General features: G+C 40.3%; 2 protein-coding genes across 6 annotated transcripts in view; one reads left to right on the plus strand and one right to left on the minus strand.

Annotated features, from left to right (window-relative positions):
- FBXL2 (F-box and leucine rich repeat protein 2) overlaps nt 1-6,158 on the plus strand; it is a 145,685-nt gene extending 139,527 nt beyond the window's left edge. The window contains exon 16 of the transcript XR_644266.3: nt 5,182-6,158. The gene's annotated coding sequence lies outside the window, so the exon portion shown is untranslated. The remainder of the gene's footprint in view (nt 1-5,181) is intronic.
- The window catches only part of UBP1 (upstream binding protein 1), a 53,058-nt gene that overhangs the window by 28,965 nt on the left and 2,660 nt on the right, over nt 1-21,433 (minus strand). For all 5 annotated transcript variants that reach the window (XR_002520590.2, XR_002520589.2, XR_004182324.1 and 2 more), the window contains exon 2: nt 9,073-9,224. Coding sequence is in view for 2 of the 5 variants with exons in the window: in XM_003895234.2 (XP_003895283.1) it covers nt 9,073-9,224 (152 nt within the window). In the remaining 3 variants the exon portion in view is untranslated. The remainder of the gene's footprint in view (nt 1-9,072; nt 9,225-21,433) is intronic.

Consider the following 21,433-nt stretch of genomic DNA (forward strand, 5'->3'; position numbering starts at 1 on the left):
TTTGTAACAGCTTTTCTCAGACGTAAGTTTACATACCATAAAATTCCCATTTTAAAAAAGTACGTAATACATTAGTTTTCAGTATAGTCAGAGTTGTACAACCATCACCACTACCAGTTTTAGAACATTTGCATCATCCTAAGAGGAAACCTATATTAGTAGTCATTTCCAATCCCTCCCCCACACCCACCTCCCACCCCCGGCCCGGCCAACTGCTAGCAATCACCAATCTACTTTCTGTCTCTATGATTTGCCCACTCTAGATACTTTTATAAACAGAATCATACAATATGTGGGTATTTGTGCCTTGCTTTTTAAACTTAGCATAATGTTTTCAAGGTCTACCCATATGTAGTATGTGTCAGTCCTTTTTATTGCCAAATAATATTCATTCCTTTTTATTGCCTAATACTATTCCATTGTGTAAAGAACATACCAAATTTTGTTTATCCATTCATCAGTTGATGGATATTTGGGTTGTTTCCACTTTTAGTGTTCATTAGAAAACACAGACATTCACACATCAATCTAGATAATTAGGAAAATGCTGCAAAAAAATTAATAATGTACTCCAAATCCACAAAAAATGATTTCTGGATTATGTTATTAAATAATAAAAATGACAGTATAATTTGGCATACAGAAAATCAGTAAAAATTAAAGAATGCTTATAATATCACATGAAGTTAAGAATCTTTATAACTACCAATACCTTGTCCATACTCCCAGGGGGCTTACAGAAAAATATATAAAGGATTTTAGAGTATAGGATCAAAATTCAACAAGGGGTTATCAAAATACAACTACATCACTCCAAGGCTGGTGAAGGAAAACAACATATATACAGTCTGTTACAAAGAAAAGTTGCTTACATTCATTCAACAGACAGAGAAACACTAAAATACACCTTTATGGCAAGAGACTTTAAAAAGTTAAACTAAGATACAGATTGGAAGAAGATATATGCAGTATATTTAACAATGGATCTGTATTCTGAAAACAGTAAGAAATAATTTTCAAAATGAAGAATACAAACTTTTGAAAAATACACCATTTATATTTAAAATTACACTCAACCTCACAAGAATTTAGGAAATAAAAATTAACAAAAGGTTTATGCTTATTATCAGCTCAATAAGAAATATTTATTATTTTTTATTTATTTATTTTGACAGGGAGCTGCGCTCTGTTGCCCAGGTTGGAATGCAGTGGCGCAATCTCGGCTCACTGCAATCTCCGCCTCCCAGGTTCAAGCAATTCTCCCTGCCTCGGACTCCCAAGTAGCTGAGATTACAGGTGCCTGCCATCACGCCCAGCTAATTTTTGTATTATTTTTTAGTACAGACAGGGTTTCGCCATGTTGGCCAGGCAGATCTTGAACTCCTGACCTCAGGTGATCCACCTGCCTCAGCCTCCCAAAGTGCTGGGATTACAGGTGTGAGCCACCACACCTGGCCATAAGAAGTATTTAAATTAGGCTGGGCCCGGTGGCTCATGCCTGTAATCCCAGCACTTTGGGAGGCCGAGGCGGGCGAACCATGAGGCCAGGAAATAGAGACCATCCTGGCTAACACAGTGAAATCCCATCTCTACTAAAAACACAAAAAATTAGCCGGGTGTGGTGGCAGGCGCCTGTAGTCCCAGCTACTCTGGAGACTGAGGCAGGAGAATCGCTTGAACCCAGGAGACAGAGGTTGCAGTGAGCTGAGATCATGCCATTGCACTCCAACCTGGGCGACAGAGTGAGACTCCATCTCAAAAAAAAACAAACAAACAAAAGAAGAAGTATTTAATTAAAAATCAAGTGGGCAGGTATGGGGGAGAAATAACCTTGAATAATGTACAGAATATAAACTAAAAAGTCTTTCTAAAAGGCAATGTGGCTGCACCTGTCAACAAATTAAATACTATGCCCTTTGACTCGGATTCTAATTGGTCAACTTAAAAAAAAAAAAAAAAAGTGTCACAGAGGGAATATTTGCAAGATAAAGGGCTAATCTCCCCAGTACATAAAGAGCTCCTATAAAATTGTGAACAAATGGGCTGGGCACAGTGGCTCACGCCTGTAATCCCAGCACTTTGGGAGCCTGAGGTAGGCAGATCACCTGACGTTGGGAGTCTGAGACCAACCTGACCAACGTGGAGAAACCTCATCTCTACTAAAAATACAAAAATTAGCTGGGTGTGGTGGTGCATGCCTGTAATCCCAGCTACTTGGGAAGCTGAGGCAGGAGAATCGCTTGAACCTGGGAGGCGGAGGTTTCAGTGAGCTGAGATTGCGCCATCGCGCTCCAGCCCGGGCAACAAGAACAAAACTCTGTCTCCAAAAATTACTAACAAATGTCCAGTATCCCTAGAAGAAAAAAATGAGCAAATGAAATGGACATGTGGGGGTCCACCAAAGAAGGAAATGTCAACAGTTCTTAAACGTATTGAAAGACATTCAACTTCCATTAGAGAAATGCAAATTAAAACCACACTGAAATCATTTTTCACCTATCAGATCAGCATAAATCCGTCAGTTTTCTGCTATATTAGATGTAAAGTGTAACAGAAAGAAGAGTTGAGGATTACTCCCGATTTCTGATCAAGGAATTGAACAGTCACCATTTCCTAACCTCAAAGACAGGTAGGAGCTCACTTGAGGCACAAAAATCAAGAGTTGGCCAAGTGGAGTGGTTCACACCTGTAAGCCTTGCACTTTGGGAGGTCAGGGCGGGCAGATTACTTGAGGTCAGGAGTTCAAGACCAGCCTGACCAACATGGTGAAACCCCGTCTCTACTAAAAATACAAAATTAGGCTGGGCACAGTGGCTCACGCTTGTAATCCCAGCACTTTGGGAGGCTGAGGCAGGAGGATCACGAGGTCAGGAGTTTGAGACCAGCCTGGTCAACACAGTGAAACCCTGTCTCTACTAAAAATGCAAAAATTAGCTGGGCGTGGTGGCAGGCCCCAGTAATGCCAGCAACTCCAGAGGCTGAGGCAGGAGAATCACTTGAACCTGTGAGGCGGAGGTTGCAGTGAGCTGAAATTGTGCCATTGCACTCCAGCCTGGGCAATAAGAGCGAGACTCCATCTCAACAACAACAACAACAACAACAACAACAAAAAAACAGAAGAAAAAAGGCTCTGTAACACTTGCTATGCTTAAAGTGGTTTCCCTATTGGAAACTATTATATTCTTCAATGGTAATATCCACTGAGAGAACAACCAGACTTTCAGAAATTTCCTAATTTCTCCCCCAATCCATAAGTATTTTAATACCATGGCTTCCTGAAACAATAGTCTAGGTTGTAACTGAAATATAAAGAAGGATCCAGTATTAATGAAATATAAAGTTAATATAGACCAACAGTAATATTCTATCAGACGCTAGTCCTGTTTTTAGCTTTATCTGCTCAATTTACTTTTCATGTTTTATTTTTTGTTCCATTTTTGGCTCAGAAATGCAAAAATTCCGCCAGAGTTGAAAAATATAACTGTTGTGATTCATGTCCCCACCCATCCTTGAAAACACATACTCTAGCTTCATCAAATGGGACTCCAGGGTAATGCGGAGCCCAAGATGTGACAGTTCCCATTTTGCTAAGTTCAATGCTTTAGAAACCTTATTTCTAAAGTCCTATTCCTATCATAAAATTTTAGTAACATGAACTGAAACTAATCAGGAGGAAATCTCATTTTGTGAAAAATGAAACTAAGCAAAAAGAACTTTCCGAAATATTTAACAGAATTCTTAATCCAATAAACATGCTGTTTCTAGGGCCTTATACCTGTACTTTATTAACATTCTTTTTTCTTTTTTGAGACAAAGTCTCACTCTATTGCCCAGGCTGGAGTATAGTGACGCAATCTGGGCTCACTGCAACCTCCATCTCCCAAAGTCAAGTAATTCTCATGCCTCAGCCTCCCAAGTAGCTGGGATTACAGGTGTGTGCCACCATACTTGGATAATTTTTTTTTTTTTTTCTGAGTCGGAGTCTCACTCTGTTGTCAGGCTGGAGGGCAGTGGTGCAATCTCGGCTCACTGCAACCTCCGCCTCGTGAGTTCAGGCAATTCTTCTGCCTCAGCCTCCTGAGTAGCTGGGACTACAGGCACGTGCCAGCACGCCCAGCTAATTTTTGTATTTTTAGTAGAGACGGGGTTTCACCATGTTGGCCAGGATGATCTCGATCTCTTGACCTCGTGATCCACCCACCACAGCCTCCCAAAGTGCTGGGTCTACAGGTGTGAGCCACTGCGCCCAGCCTAATTGTTATATTTTTAGTAGAGATGGGGTTTTACCATGTTGGCCAGGCTAGTATCGAACTCCCAACCTCAGATATCCACCCTCCCAAAATGCTGGGATTACAGGCTTGTTAATTAACATTCTTAGCAGAGTATTCTCCATGTAGAATTTGGTCTCCAAATGAAAATGCATTTGGGGAGTAACAAGGAGAAATTCTTTTTATTTGAAGAGTTAGGGGTTGATCCAGCAGTAGCAAGTCAGCAAGGGAGTAAGATCACAAGTCTCACTCATATTATCACGTGTGGAAGCATCAAAGGCTCAGCCCCCAGCTGTTAAGACAAAAGGCAGTCTATTCCAGCCAGAGCCCTGCCCAAAGGGAAAGCCAGCTATGTGTACTCCACCCTCTGGTGGCTCCATGTTGGGACTACAGTTTTTACTCCACAGTTAAGTCAAGGACTTAACTGCTCTTCTTACTCAGGCATAACCAGGCAAACACAAATACAGGTTGCTTTTTTATTTTGTTTGCATGGGGCGGGGATGGGGGACTGGAGTACAGTGGTACAATCTTGGCTCACTCCAACCTCCGCCTCCCAGGTTCAAGTGATTCTCCTGCCTCAGCCTCCCGAGTAGCTGGGACTACAGGCGTGCACCACCACGCTTGGCTACTTTTATATTTTTAGTAGAGACGGTTTCACCATGTTGGCCAGGCTGGTCTTGAACTCTTAACCTCAGGTGATCTGCCTGCCTCGGCCTCCGAAAGTGCTGGGATTACAGGCATGAGCCGCCACACCCAGCCTTAAACACAAATAAGTTTTTAAACTCAGTCCCTCTGCAGTTCAAAAAGAACTCAAAATATGACACTAAGACATCAATACAACTAGGAAAACTTGCTCCAATTTCTACTGACAAAGTGAAGACTATACCGAATTTGATTTTTATTTTCTTTACAGCATTACATAGTGGCAAATATTCATCATCAAGAATGACCATTGCGGCTGGGCGTGGTGGCTCACACCTGTAATCCCAGCACTTTGGGAGGCCAAGGTGGGTGGATCACTTGAAGCCAGGAGTTCGAGAACAGCCTGACCAACATGGTAAAACCCTGTCTCTACTACGAATACAAAAATTAGCCATACATGGCAGCATGTGCCCATAGTCCTAGGTATTCCAGAGGCTGAGGCAAGAGAATCCCTTGAGCCTGGGTGGCAGAGGTTGCAGTGAGCAAGATTGCATCGTTGCACTCCAGCCTAGGAGACAGAGTGAGACCCTGTCTCAAAAAATAAATAAAAAAGAAAATTAAAAAGAAAAAGAAAAGCGAGTCTAGTGAGCTGAAGACACTTTGCTAGTCTGGATCTTTGTTTGTCTTATTAGCTTAAATTAGCAAGCTTCTATTATTCAGTAGACAAAGAGGTAGGGTGAAAGATACTCAGAAATCTCTCAGTCTGGTCCAATCCTTGTCCAATGTAGAAAAAGCTATGAATCCTCTCATTAGAAAAATATACCTTTAAGGACTACATCCCAGCTACTCAGGAGGCCTGAGGCAAGAGGACTGCTTGAGCCCAGGAGTTCAAAAACAGCTGGGCAACATAGCAAGATCCTGTCTCTAAAAACAAACAAACAAAAGGAAAGGGAAAGAAGGCAGGAGAGAGGAAGGAAGAAAAAAAGGCCAGGTTCAGTGGTTCACGCCTGTAAACCCAGCACTCTGGGAGGCCAAGGCAGGAAGATCATTTGAGCCCAGTAGTTGGAGATCAGTGTGGGAAATGAATAGGGAGACCCCCATCTCTACAAAAATTTTTTTAAAGAATTAGCCAGGCGTGGTGGCCTGTGCCTATAGTCCCAGCTACTCAGGAGGCTAGGGTGGGTGGATCACTTTAGCCTGGGAGGTCAAGGCCGCAATGAGCCATGATTGTACCACTACACTCCAGTCTGGGTGACAGAGCAAGACCAAGAAGAGAGGGAGAAAGAAGGGAGAGGGGGAGGGAGAGCGGGAGGAAGAGGAGGGAGGGAGAAAGGGGGAGAAGAGAGAGGGAGCAGAGAAAGAAAAAGAAGAGAAAGAAGAAAATATGTATTTATAGAAAATTTTAAAACTTGTTTAAGGATTCATGGAAAATCTTGGGTTTAAAACTTTTTGTCAAGATGATAAATGCTAAGATATAGTCTGCGGAAAACACAACACACTATTATATATATTATAATCCTCATATAGTTACTATTTTGAAAGGCATTATAATTTCTTTTAAAAGGGTACATAAAAGTACAATTCCTTTAAAATTACTCAATTTTGGTTTTTTTGTTTTTTTTTTTTTTTGACAGTCTTGCTCTGTCGCCCAGGCTGGAGTGCAGTTCTGCAATCTCAGCTCACTGCAACCTCTGCCTCTTGGGTTCAAGTGATTCTCCTGACTCGGCCTCCTGAGTAGCTGGGACTACAGGTGTGTGCCACCATGCCTGGCTAATTTTTGTATTTCTAGTAGAGATGGGGTTTCACCATCTTGCCAGGATGGTCTTGATCTCCTGACCTCATGGATCCGCCCACCTTGGCCTCCCAAAGTGCTAGGATTACAGGCGTAAGCCATCATGCCCAGCCCTTATTTTTTAAAATTACTAAAATATATGTTGTTTTAAACATGTCTACATATACAGTTCAGCTTTCTACCTTTTTTCTGAAAAGACTAGGAAAAATCAAGAAATAACACAATTCCAGAACCAAGAAAATACTCAACATTAATACTGCAGTAAGCAGAATAAAGTACATGAAAACCACCTGCCCTTATATTGATTATATTCAAGTGAGGTATCACCTGAGAAAGAGGCACAAGTGAGCCTACTGGCGTGCTGGAAAAGGTAAAAGTATGTAATAGTTTCAAGGGAATATATATGTAAAAATTCATTAAGATTTGTGCACATTACTGTAATACTTCAAAAAAATTTTGTTAAAACCTAAGCTTTCTAAATTGACACTGAGCAAAGTAATTAATTGCTCTAAGTTTAATCTATAAAATGAATAAACCTCTCCTAGAGTTACTGTGAGAACTGAATAAGGTTACCACATGTATTTAGTACAATGCTAGATGCACAGTATCAATTAGTGTCAGTCTACTATATCACTACTATAGATGGTAGATTATGACTTTTATCGACATGAAATATCTTTATCTGGTTTAAGGACAACCATGATAAACTATGGGCATTCCCCAGGCCAACAGATGCACATCCTACATGTTCCTTTAAACAGGGTGTGTATGTATACTAATTCATTCCATGGTATGTATGTAACAGAACTTATTCAACTATTCCACAAGTAAGGAAAATTCAGGTTATTTCCTTTTTTATCTTTAGAAATAAAGTTACAGTGAATATCCTTGCCCCTACATTGTTTCTTCTGTTATTTTTATGTCTAAAACAGATTACCAAATAAGTTCTTAAGGTTCTTTCAAATATAAAACGTCAGTCTCAAATAAGTGATTGCCTACCCAAACACTAAATATAAAAACAAACAGGGTATTGTCACAAATGCTAGAGACAGGACTACCTGAAGGTAAAACCTTGTAGATTCTAAAGTTATATATCAAATGAAAAGGTAGAAATAAGTTATTCTTCCACATTTCAGAATATTAATCACATGTAAAAGTCTAAAATCTATTGCTCTTTCCAAAACTTCCGGAGTAAAAATTCTATTTAATGACAGAAAAACAAATACTATATACTCTTAAGTGAAGAGATGCATAATTCTAATTTTTGGAAAGGAAACGTATATACATCCAAGAAACAGACCAAAAAGCTTAATTAGTCAATTTTTGGCATTATCCCTTCACATATTTCCCAGTTTTTCTACAATGAGCATATTAACAGTAAAAATGTTCAAAAAATTTTTTTAAATCAGAATTCAACATGCTTTCAGTGTATGTATCCAACAAATTAATTCCTACATTCAAAGTACTTTTGTTTACAGCGGTAAGTCACATCAGCCTGTGCCCAAACTGCAAAGAGCAATCTCTCCTCTTTCCAAAGATAAACTGAGCCGGGTGCAATGGCTCACGCCTGTAATCCCAGCACTTTGGGAGGCTGAGGCAGGCAGATCACTTAAGGTCAGGAGTTCGAGACCAGCCTGGCCAACATGGTGAAACCCTGTCTACTAAAATTATACAAAATTAGCTGGGTGTGATGGTGGGTGCCTGTAATCCCAGCTACTTGGGAGGCTGAGGCACGAGAATTGCTTTAACCTGGGAGGCGGAGGTTGCAGTGAGCCGATATCTCGCCACTGCACTCCAGCCTGGGCGATAGAGCAAAACCCAGACTCAAAAAAAAAAAAAGTACCCCTACATCTCCGTTTTCCCTCCTTCCCCACCATCTCTTTCACATCACTGAAATGTAACACTCTGACGTAAACTACAAACAAGATATAGAAGATAAAATGTGATGTTGTTTATTTAGCCACAGACTCCATCCTGGTGCAGCTTAAGTCTATTTTCAGCACAGAACTGCTTCATGTTCAAAATCCAGGTTCCTTGCTAGCTGGACTTCTGATTCATTCTCAAGTTCCATATTGAAATCACTGGCCCTAAAAATAACTGACTTTCTTTCCTACTTGCTAGTCCTTTGGATTATGTCTTTAAAAATCCTGTAATAAATCTTCCTCCTCAGACCCTCTTTAACACAAATTAATTTACACAAACTGTACTTCAGCTGCTCACAGTAAAATTCCTACAATTTTCATTAAGTTGTAAAATTTAAGAAAAGAACCTAATTTTTAATTATTACCAATAATCTAGGCTACAATGCCAAAATATTAGTTTGTATTTCTGTAAATTCTTACATGTCAAATGTGACATAGCCAAACTAACCTTGGTTCAAATAAGTAAGCGTTTCATCATGCAGTTTTACTGCTGGCGACGTTGCGGCACACATCACATACTGAAAGGGTGGGTGCTCTGTTTCACCATCCAATGGAAGGCTGGAATCTTCCTGCTTGAAAATGGGCAATGCCAAGACATCACTGAAAAGCAAAAAATCAACACTGACCTTACTTTGGGTTTGAAATATTTGTCTATGGCCATATCATCCTGAATGCGCCCAATCTTGTCTGAAATATTTAAAAGCATATAAACATTTAGGGATAGTTTTTGTTTTTTTAAATTTAAGATCAGAAATTATATGTACAATAAAAGAACTATTAATGCTATGTGTGGTTCACCTAAAGGATGGCATTAACAACCCCTATCTCAGGGTGGGAAGTGGTGGGGGGCAGCAGGGCAGCTCTGAATATATACATATATATACATGGCACTTTAAAAACTTCTTTTAAAATTTTAAGGTCCAGATTCATTCTATTAAAAAAAGCAAGTCAAGAGTACATAGCTACCTGATTTGAAAGGCAAGAAATAATACTACTGCCAAAGATAGGTCACATTTGACACCACCGAATCACAAAGAAGCATTTGATTAAAATGGGGCTTTACAAAAAGTTCCCTGCTGTGCCTTGGCAAGTGCTAAGAACATAAAGCTTCACGCCTAGTCTAAAACAATGGCTCCTTCTGAGAGGTAAACAGTAGCAGCAGCAACAGCTGCTATTCTTCCCCCAAGAATAATCTGGGGCCCTGACTGGGAGAGTGATGAGGGGTCTTCTGGGACACTGTCCATACTGGATATGTTTAACAGCTTTATTGAGATATAATTTACATGCCATAAAGTCACCCTTTTAAAGTTTGTAATTCAGTGGTTTTAAGTATATTCACATCATCAGTATCTAATTCTTGAGTTCCAAAATATTTTCTCCCCTCAAAAAGAAATCCCATACCCATTAGCAGTCACTCACCATACTATCCCAGACCCACTCAGCCCCTGGCAACTTTCTATCTCTACGGATTTGCTATTTGGGACATTTAAATGGAATCATATGACTATGTGGTCTTTTGTGACTGGCTTCTTTCACTTGGCATGTTTCATAGACCACCCATGTTCTAACATGTACCAATGCTTCATTCTTTTTTATGGCTCCATTCCATTGTATAGACATACCATATTCTGTATCCATTCACATCATGGCCATCTGGGTTGTTTCCATTTTTCAGCAATTATGAATAATGCTGCTATGAACACTTTTCTATGTTTTTGTGTAGATAAATTCTGCTAAGTATATACCTAGAACTGGAATTACTGGATCACACTGTAACTCTGTTTAACTTTATTTCTTTTACTTATTTTTTTGGAGACAAAGTCTCTCTTTGTCACCCAGGCTGGAGTGCAGTGGTGCTATCTTGGCTCACCACAACCTCTGACTCCTGGGCTCAAGTCATCCTCATGCTTCCGCCTCCCAAGTAGCTGGGATTAGAGGCATGTGCCACCACACCCGGCTAATTGTATTTTTAGTAGAGACGGGGTTTCACCATGTAGGCCAGACTAGTGTCAAACTCCTGGCCTCAAGTGATCTGCCTGCCTCAGCCTCCCAAAGTACTGGGATTACAGGGATGAGCCATCACGCCCGGCCTCTGTTTAATTTTGTGAGCAACTGCCAAGCTGTTTTTCAAAGTGGTTGCAATCATTTTACATTTCCCCTATTAATGTATGGAGAGTGATTATTTGTTTTTAAGATAATTACCTGAGCTGTACATTTGTATCTTAACTTTTCTATACTCATTCTTCAATAAAAGGTAGAATAATAACAGTAGCAACAACAAAACATCCAAACGAATAACTACTATATCAACACCAATAATAGGGACTTGTCTGAACTGCTTATTTTATCTTTTTTTCCTACAAGCTGTTCATTCAGATACTTGGGTAGCCAGGTCAATTCAATTCAATTCAATTCAAAAACAGAATGTGAAAACAAGTGAAATGGGATGGAAACCCTGGGAGAGAACGTTATCCCACCAGTAGTCCCTACTCCCCACATGCATTTCTGCACTGTGCTGATTTTCTTTGGTTTTTTGTTTTTTGTTTTTTTTGTTTTTTTTTGAGACGGAGTCTCGCTCAGTCGCCCAGGCTAGAGTGCAGTGGCGCGATCTTGGCTCACTGCAAGCTCCACCTCCCAGGTTTACGCCCTTCTCCTGCCTCAGCCTCCCGAGTAGCTGGGACTACAGCTGCCCGCCACCACTCCCAGCTAAGTTTTTGTATTTTTAGTAGAGACGGGGTTTCACTGTGTTAGCCAGGATGGTCTCAATCTCCTGACCTTGTGATCCACCCACCTGAGCCTCCCAAAGTGCAGGGATTATAGGCGTGAGCCACTGCGCCCAGCCGCTGATTTTCAAAGATACTAACTATCCACTAATTCTCCCTTTCTTATTTATACCCAGGAATTGTCAAAACACTCCTAGGTACACAAGTAATAACCAAGGATCACATGGTTAGCAGTGGTCCCCAACACTCCCATAGAGTTCTCGCAACACCTTGACCTAGGGATTTTGCCCCATCTAAGCTCCTGCCTTGGGGGCAGATACAAAAAAACAAACAAACAAAAAGAATCAGATCACCTCTTTATAAAAAGAGGTCATAACAGTCAAATTGGCTCCAGGGAAGATGAAAATATATATTGCATTTTATGTGTATGCAAGCATTTAAAACCCTCTCAGGAAGAAAGAAAACAAGAATGAGATAAGAGTTGTGACTCTGAACCATTAATTACACTGAAAAATAACACAGGGAATAATTTTAACATTTCAATGCTAACTGCTTGGGTTGGGTTGATCATTAGATACAGATCATCAAAATAAAATGTATAACTGCATGAGAATGGCTTTTTATAAATAAATTGTTACATATGGAAGACACAATTTTATATACTTCAGATCCTAGAAGACAACCACCTTTTTATTCACTTGGTTATAGTCTCGATGATCCACACAGAAAATAGTATGCTCATGGTAAGTGCTAAACGACTCCTGAACAAACATATAAACACATAAAGATCATCTGCTATTGAATTTCCATTTAATTTTTTACTTAATTAGAAAGAAAATGCCTTCTAGTCAACACAGCAACCAGTGATCCTTTTCAAACAGAAGTTAAACCATTTCAGTTCTCTGAACCCTTCCATCAGCTCACTTTCAACCAAAGTCCTTACAAAATCCTACAAAGTCCTATGCAACCTGCTCTTCATCCCCTCTTCTCGTCACCCTCATTCCCCCTGCTCCAACTACCCCGGCCTCCTGGTTCTACTCTTCTACTGGATATCATAATGGCTCACTTCATTCAAATGTCATCTTTTCAGTGACAACATGACACTGGAGTCCTCCCACCCACACTCCCAATTTCCCTACCCTAGCTCTATACGCAGCTCTTATCACTTTCCAACAATATACATGACTTACTAAGTTTGTATCTGCCATAAGCACGTAACTCCAAAAATGTGTTTCTTCAATGACTGATGCCAGCATCTAGCACAAAGGAGCTCAAATACTTGCTGAATCAATGAACTGATTGCTGCATTAATAATCAACCACTTAGTATTAAGATTGAAAACTAGGTCTCCAGACAAGATTATAATTTCTACTATGTTGAAAGTGCTAAAACCTTGATGGTTTTTGTAATCCCATAAATGGAAACACATTTTTGAGTACTAAAGACAGAATGTTAAACAGAACTAAAAGAAGTAGGGTTTCTTTTTTTTTTAAGACAGAGCGTGACTCTGTCTCCCAGGCTGGAGGGCAGTGGCATGATCATGGCTCACTACAGCCTCAACCTCCCACCACAACCTCCCAAGTAGCTGGGATTACAGGCATGCACCACCATGCCTGGCTAATTTTTGTATTTTTAGTAAAGTGGGGTTTCCCCATGTTGGCCAGGCTGATTTTGAACTCCTGGCCTCAAGTGATCCACCCGCCTCGGCCTTCTAAAGTGCTGGAACTACAGACATGAGCCACTGCGCCAGGCCCAAATGATGCATTTTAAAAGGCAAAACTGAAAGATCTACATGTCGGCAAATTTTAATGTAGCTTAGCACCAAAAATCAGGATGCTGGCCGGGCGCGGTGGCTCCAGCCTGTAATCCCAGCCCTTTGGGAGGCCGAGACGGGCGGATCACGAGGTCAGGAGATCGAGATCATCCTGGCTAACACGGTGAAACCCCGTCTCTACTAAAAAATACAAAAAGCTAGCCGGGCGAGGTGCCAGGCGCCTGCAGTCCCAGCTACTTGGGAGGCTGAGGCAGGAGAATGGCGTAAACCCGGGAGGCAGAGCTTGCAGTAAGCTGAGAGCCGGCCACTGCACTCCAGCCCGGGCGACAGAGTGAGACTCCATCTCAAAAAAAAAAAAAAATCAGGATGCTAAAAAAGACCTGGAAATCACAACAAGCTTGATTACATGAAGTATAAAAATCTACTAGGTCACCTAAAAATCCAGCAATGTAAGCTGCCTTCAGGGACGTCAAATTAATGACTGCAAGACCCTACTGTGAGGCAAGACTGCATTGTACACCCTCTCATAGCCTTTGAATATAATTATATGAATGTATGTACTAATTTTCAAAAACAGTGAAAATTTGAATTTTTTTTAAGGACAAGATAGATAAAACATATGGAAGCTAAATAAGAATTCTAAGGAGACATGAAAGAAACTAAATAGAAAAAAACAACATAGAGAACTGACTGTTCAGTAATGGCAGGCTAAGTAATTTAAACGAACCTATACCCGATCCACCCTCACTGAGAACAGGGGAAAAAAAAGTTGTCAGAGAACACATATATTCTTAAAAGTATTGAAGAACTAACAAGATAAGGAAACAGGCCAAAATCTGAAAAAGTGCAGTAACTCCAAGCAAGCCTAGAACTGAAAGTGGCTTTTACCTACCCAACCTGAGGAAAGAACGGCAAAGCTGTACTGTAGTTTTAGTGGCCTTATGGGTGTAGGATACAGCCAACCACATTAAACCGGAACGGAAACAGCTAAATGCACAGGGTAAGGGTGAAGAGAAAGTACTGGTTAGTTTCTCCAGCATGGTCCAGGGAACCACTGACAGGTAGGGCTCCCAGGGGTCTGACAAGCAAGTGAAAAGATTTAGGCATTGAATTATTCCAAGTAATTTTGAAATGCCAGTACCCCAAAATAACCAGGCATAAAAGGTCAAACAAGACTCTAGGAGCAAAAACCAACGGCAGAAACAACAGATGACACATATCCAGTTCCAGATTTCGTCTGTTGGTATTCAGATCTTTTCTGCCTCTACTGCAGAAGGTTAGAAGCCTGAAAACTACATATAGAAGAATTCTTGCTAGACAGTCTTGTCAGGTTCTCCAAAGGCAAACACTGGTGGGAAATTAAAGAGCGGGAAAGGGAAAAGCCAGATGCAAAAACAGGCAACCAAACAGAACGCAGCTGTAGAAAATTACAGGGGATCAGCAGCCATGCCTCCAGCAACAAGCCCAAGAACAACCAGGTAACATGGCCGCCTCCTCCAACCCTTCCAGCTCCTTCGCAATCAAGTACTTCACTAAATCCCTCTCTGCTTGAGACAGCTAACTGATTTCTATTTTCCTGACTGTACACAGACCAGCAGAGATTTCAGACGCTGGAATTATCAGATCCAAATTATAAAATCATGCTTACTCTGTTTAAAGAAATAAAAGAAAAGCCTGAAACTATCTGCAAGGAACAGGAAACTAAAGGACAGCAAAAACGGAAAAAGAGCAAATAGAACTTCTAGAACTGGAAAATAAAACTGTCCAAATTAAGAATTCAGGTTTAATAGCAGCTCAGACAGAAGTGAAGACTGAATGAGGAGACTGGAATACAGGTAAAAAGAAGTTAACCAGAAAGCAGCACAGAGAGGGAAATTATGGAAAATGAAGAAGTTAAGAAGGGACAAAGTGAGAAGATTTTGCATTAAATTGAAGTCTCAGCAAAGAATGCAATAGAGGCAATAACTGAAGACAGGAAGGCTGAGCAAATTCTAGAACTGGTGAAATATACCAACCAATTCACAGATTCAAGAAGCCCAAATGACCAAACCAGAATAAATAAGAAATACACACCCAAATACACCATAGAAAAACTCACAGGTCAGTACAGTATATGAAAGTTCCGCTGGGCGCGGTGGCTCACACCTGTAACTGCAGCACTTTGGGAGACTGAGGTGGGTGGATCATGAGGTCAGGAGTTCGAGACCAGCCTGTCCAATATGGTGAAACCCTGTCTCTACTAAAAAATACAAAAAAATTATCCGGGCATGGTGGTGCATGTCTGTAGTCCCAGCTACTCAGGAGGCTAAAGCAGGAGAATCGCTTGAATCCAGGAGGCAGAGGTTGCAGTGAGCCAAGATCGCGCCACTGCACTCCAGCCTGGGCGACAGAGTGAGACTCCATCTCAAAAAAAAAAAAAAAAAAAAGAAAGTTCTATTTTCCCAGTAAAGAACTAAGGGAATCAGTTGAAAATAGGCACAGCGAGAATGAGTTGTGAGGATGAGTTGTGAAGCTGAGGAGGTGTCATTAAGCTTTCTAGAAGAGTCAGGGAGGAAATAGATGAGAACGTTGTGGTGTAAACTACAGAGCATCAGGAAAGACATACTTGACAGCCAAGGTCATGAACCAACCACTACTAACAAAATCTGAATACTTTCATGTCCATTAAATAAATTACATGTATAGTCAAACATTTACTCATCCAAAGAAAGTTAAAATTGGCTGGGTGCAGTGGTTCACACCTGTAATCCCAACACTTTGGGAGGCCGAAACAGGCGGACTGCTTGAGCCCAGGAGTTTGAGACCAGCCTGGGTAACATGGTGAAACCCCATCTCTACAAAAAATAGAAAAAAAATTAGCCAGGCATGGTGGCACATACTCATCATCTCAGCTACTAGGGAAGCAGAGGTGGGAGAATTACCTGAGCCTAGGAAGTGAAGGGTTCGGTGAGCCATAACTGCACCACTGCACTTCAGCCTGGGTAACAGAGAGTGACCCTCTTCTGGCTAAGTTCTCTGTTTTGGCAAAGTTTTTTAATTTTAAAAAATTTTATGGTTAATACATAATGGTTTGTAATTGTTATTCAAATAAATTTTTAATGCTTTCAAATTTCTTGATACTTTCATTATGAAGTTACTACAACATACACAGCATCCTATTTATGTTTAGATAGAGACAAAGTAATAACAAAAGCAACTGTGGTCCTACTCTACTCAAAATCACTGCTAAAAATAAGAGATCCTTTCAAGGCTAAATAGTGTTCACAAGTATATCTTATCGTTGCATTCCCCATCCACACCAAAAAATTACATGTTTCTAAAACAGTTTTAACCACTACACACATCAAGTGTCAAAATCATAAAAGAAGGAAAAACTAAAAATTGTCACAGGACACAAAAACTAAATGCAGGCCGGGCACGGTGGCTCAAGCCTGTAATCCCAGCACTTTGGGAGGCCGAGACGGGCAGATCACGAGGTCAGGAGATCGAGACCATCCTGGCTAACCCGGTGACACCCCGTCTCTACTAAAAAATACAAAAAAAAACTAGCCGGGCGAGGCGGCAGGCGCCTGTAGTCCCAGCTACTCGGGAGGCTGAGGCAGGAGAATGGCGTGAACCCGGGAGGCAGAGCTTGCAGTGAGCTGAGATCCAGCCACTGCACTCCAGCCTGGGCGACAGAGTGAGACTCCGTCTCAAAAAAAAAAAAACAAAAACTAAATGCAATATAGAATCCTGGATTGGAATCTGAAAAAGGACAAAAGGGAGAAAACTGAATTCCAAATAAATTTTGTAATTTAAATAACAGTACTGCACCAAGTGTAATTTCCTGATTTTGACAATAGTACTCTGGTTTTATAAGTAGGAGAAGCTGGGTGAAAAGTACATTTGAACTCTCTATACTACTTTTGTAACTTGAAAAATTTCAAAATGAAAAGTTATAAGTTAAAAGTTCAACTATGAATACATGAATGAGTAAAAACTAGTTTTGTAATAGTTCATATCAAGGTAACAATTTCACAATATCCAAAAAACTCAGAGTTAATTTTTTTTTTTTTTTTTTGGTTTGAGATGGAGTCTCACTCTGTTGCCCAGGCTGGAGTGCAGTGGCACGATCTCAGCTTACCACAACCTCCGCCTCCTGGGATCAAACGATTCTCCTACCTCAGCCTCCTGAGTAGCTGGGATTACAGGTGCCCACCACCACAACCGGCTGATTTTTGTATTCTTAGTATAGACAGGGATTCACCATGTTGGCCGGGCTGGTCACGAACTCCTGACCTCAAGTGATCTGCCCACTTTTTTAAAAAAAGAATACCATAGGCCGGTGCAGTGGCTCATGCCTGTAATCCCGGCACTTTGGGAGCCCGAGGCGGGCAGATCACGAGGTCAGGAGCGCGAGACCAGCCTGACCAACATGGTGAAACCCCGCCTCTACTAAAAATACAAAAATTAGCTGGGCATGGTGGCATGCACCTGTAACCCCAGCTACTGAGGAGGCTGAGGCAGGAGAATCGCTTGAACCCAGGAGACTGAGGTTGCGGTGAGCTGAGATAGCGTCACTGCACTCCAGCCTGGGTGACAGAACGAGACTCCATCTCAAAAAAAAAAAAAAACTCTACACCAAAGGCTGACAATTGCATATTCATCTGTTAGATCTGTCCCAAAACAAGCAAAGTAAATAATATATAGCCTCCTTTAAATTCAGTCATGAAGCTGGGCACCATGTGGTACACCTGTAGTTCCAGCTACTTGGGAGTTTGTGGCAGGAGAATCCCTTGAGCCCAGGAATTGGAGACTGTAATGTGCAGTGATCAAGTCTGCAAATAGCCACTGTACTCCAGCCTGGGCAACAAAGCAAGACCCTGTCTCTAAAAATAATAATAATATCAGTCATAGAGCTAAGAAAAAAAAAAGAAAAAAGCATCAGATGGTATTTCCATCCAAAGCAAATGTTTAAATGTGTCCTGGCAAACCAACAAATGCCACTATGATGAAACATCAAATTTATGAGACCATATCAATAAACCACCAAGTTTCAAACAGTCCTAATTGAAGGATATAAACTGTACTGTATCTTACAGGGGCAGGGGAACCCTAATTTTAAAAACTGAACACAATAAAAATCTATAGACAAACAATGGAATTACACAAATTCGCTGAGATTACATAAAAATAATTTCTTGAAAGTAAGGTTTCAATAGTGAGCAAACCTTTTTTTTTTTTTTTTTTTTGAGAAAGAGTCTTGCTCTGTCACCACAGGCTGGAGCACAGTGGAGCAATCTTGGCTCACCGTAACCTCCACCTCCCAGGCTCGGGTGATTCTCCTGCCTCAGCCTCCCAGTAGCTGGGATTACAGGCATGTGCCACCATGCCCAGCTAATTTTGTATTTTTAGTAGAGACAGTGTTTCACCATGTTGGCCAGCCTGCTCTCAAACTCCTGACCTCAGGTGATCCACCTGCCTCAGCCTCCCAAAGTGCTGGGATTACAGGCTTAGGCCACTGTGCCCGGTGACTCTATCCTTTAGAGCAGGGATGGACAAGCTATGGCCTAAGAGCTAAATCCAGCCAGGGTTGTAAAAAACAAAATGTGACATAATCTATACATCCCACAAAGCCTAAAATATTTACTACCTAGCCCTTTACAAAAAACGTTTGCCAACCTCAGCTTTATAGTAATAAATTTTAAAATGTGGACACTATAATCTTAAATCAATAAATTTCTTAAATGAGTTAATTTACTAAATCATTTCCTGTAATGCAGCCAAGATTAAATCCAGGAAAAAGTGGTTAAACCTTGAAATTAGAAGTTTTATAGAAACTGCTTCATGAAAAGATTCTAGGGAAAAAAACAGAAATCACTGCCAATTCTGGCAGTATTCTGAAGAACCATAATAAAATTTTTAAATTTCACCAATCCTAAAATTGTTCTACACAGATGTTCCCTAACATATAATAAAGTCCCAATCAACCCATTGTAAGTTGAAAATATCATAAATCAAAGGTAAATTCATCAGCCTGGCCAACATAGCAAGACCTTACCTCTACTAAAAATAAAATTTTAAAAATTAGCCAGGCATGGTGCCACTGCCTGTAGTTCCAGCTACTCTGGAGGCTGAGGTGAGAAGATTGCATAAGCCCAGCAAAGTCAAGGCTGCAGTGAGCCGTGATTGTACCACTGTACTCCAGTATCGGTGACAGAGCAAGCAAGACCTAGTCTCAAACATTTCATGCACCTAACCTACTGAACATCATAGCTTACCTAGCCTACCTTAAACATGCTCAGATCAGTTAGATTAGCCTACAGTTGGGGAAAACCATTTGGCAACACAGTATGCTGACTGGGAACTATGGCTCACTGCCACTGCCCAGCATCACAAGAGCATCATACCATATATCACTAGCCTGGGAAAGACCAAAATTCAAAATACAACATACAGTGTCTACTGAAGGTGTTTCTACTGAATGTATATGGCTTATACAACAAAAATTTTAGGTCAAACCATCCTAAGTTGGGGATCATCTGTACTTCCAAGATATATGTCACCTACTCAGGGACATTCTATTTTAGCATGAGACCAAAAGAAAATCATCAACTATTAATAGCTACATAATAAACCCTATCCTTACTAATCTTTTACTAACTTAATACTGATCTAAGTTGAAATTCTGTTACCCTACAGGGTCTGCAACACTAATTTTTTTTAACTTTTTAAAAAGTGACAGATAATAGCATAACCCCCCACCCTGTACAACATGATGTTTTGACATATATACACTGTCCAATGTTTAAATTCAACCTATTAACAAATGTATTACCTCAGTTATCACTGTGGTGAGAACGTTAACATCCACCCTTTGCATTTTTCAATACATTGTATCATTAACTATAGTAACCTTGTTGTACAATAGATTTCTTAAACATTTTACCTTTCAATCAATATAGGAAATCTGTCATTAACTCAAAGCAGTTTTGATTTAGCAAATTATTTGTAAACTATGGACATACCTCCCATTTCAAAATACATAATGTATTATCTTTTGTTTCAAAAGATTTATACCACAGCGAAGTTTAACAAACAGGGCTCAGATAATACCTTTTTTAAAGTGAGAATTTAATACCAAAATTTTTATGAGTAAGTTAAAGAAGCCATTACTTCCTATTATCTTCAAAAGTATTTCAATATGGAACCCCCAAATCCTAAAAATTAACTTGGCTACAGATGACAAATTTCAAACAGTGAGATGGAAAGAAAATTACCAGGTGGTCCAAAGACCATCTCTGAGTTTTAACGAGTATTACTTTTTAAAGTCATTTGGTTATCTACTCCATACTTGACAAAACAAGAATGACCCAGATTTCAAGTTACCATGGGTTTCAGTCTTCACTCTGTGTGGGGGAAAAAATCAGCCTTCATCTGTTTAAGCCAATCACTTTAACATCTATGACCCTCAGATAATGCATTTACAGTATAAGAAAATGAGTGGTCTAGACTCTAAAAGGTTTCTGAGGTCTCTATCCATCTCTAAAATTGTTACTGTAACCAAGATTTTTAAAAATATTTTTGACCTGCCTCATTTCAAATAGAATCTGCTGCAGTTCACATCTCACACCCAAATACAATACCAAAAAAAAAAAAACTAAACAAAAACAACAAAAAAAGTATAATACAACAGCACACACAGAACACATGAGAATCAGAGCCAAAAGAAAAAAAGAGAAGCAAAGGTAATGTTATCAATTAGCCCCAATATATTCCCAATATTACCAGCCTACATTATTTTACACAAACATATTTTTCCTACCTTTTTAAGAGAAGGAGGGGGAACGATAGAGAAGGGGGTCTCAGTCTTGCCCAGGCTGGAGTGCAGTGGCTGTTAACAGGTGCAATCATAGCACACACTACACCCCTGAATCTCTGGGCTCAAGCAATCTCCGAAGTAGCTAGGTCTACAAGCATACCAAACATCACACTTGGCTATTTTTAAGTCAGACCGCTGAGAGAAGCCATTTCTTCCTTTCAAACTATCCTCCCAAAAGATGAAGAAACCATTCCTTAAGAGAAGTCTTAAGAAATACCTCTTGTTTTTGAAGCCATCCAAAAAGCAAATACAGTAATCATGTTTCATTTTGAAAGAAAAATGGAAAGCTGCCGACAAAATCAATTTGTATCAAGAAGTCATTTTTCCAGTAATTTCTTCAAGTTTACTTCTTGAACTTTGAAAGATAAGCTTTCCTTCCTACTGGATGCAAGAGGAAGTGACTGAATGCTCACGCTGGAGAATGAGTGAGCCATTCATGGGCACCCCAAAC

The sequence above is a fragment of the Papio anubis genome, chromosome 2, assembly GCF_008728515.1.
Source record: "Papio anubis isolate 15944 chromosome 2, Panubis1.0, whole genome shotgun sequence".
NCBI classification, from domain to species: Eukaryota; Metazoa; Chordata; class Mammalia; order Primates; family Cercopithecidae; genus Papio; species Papio anubis.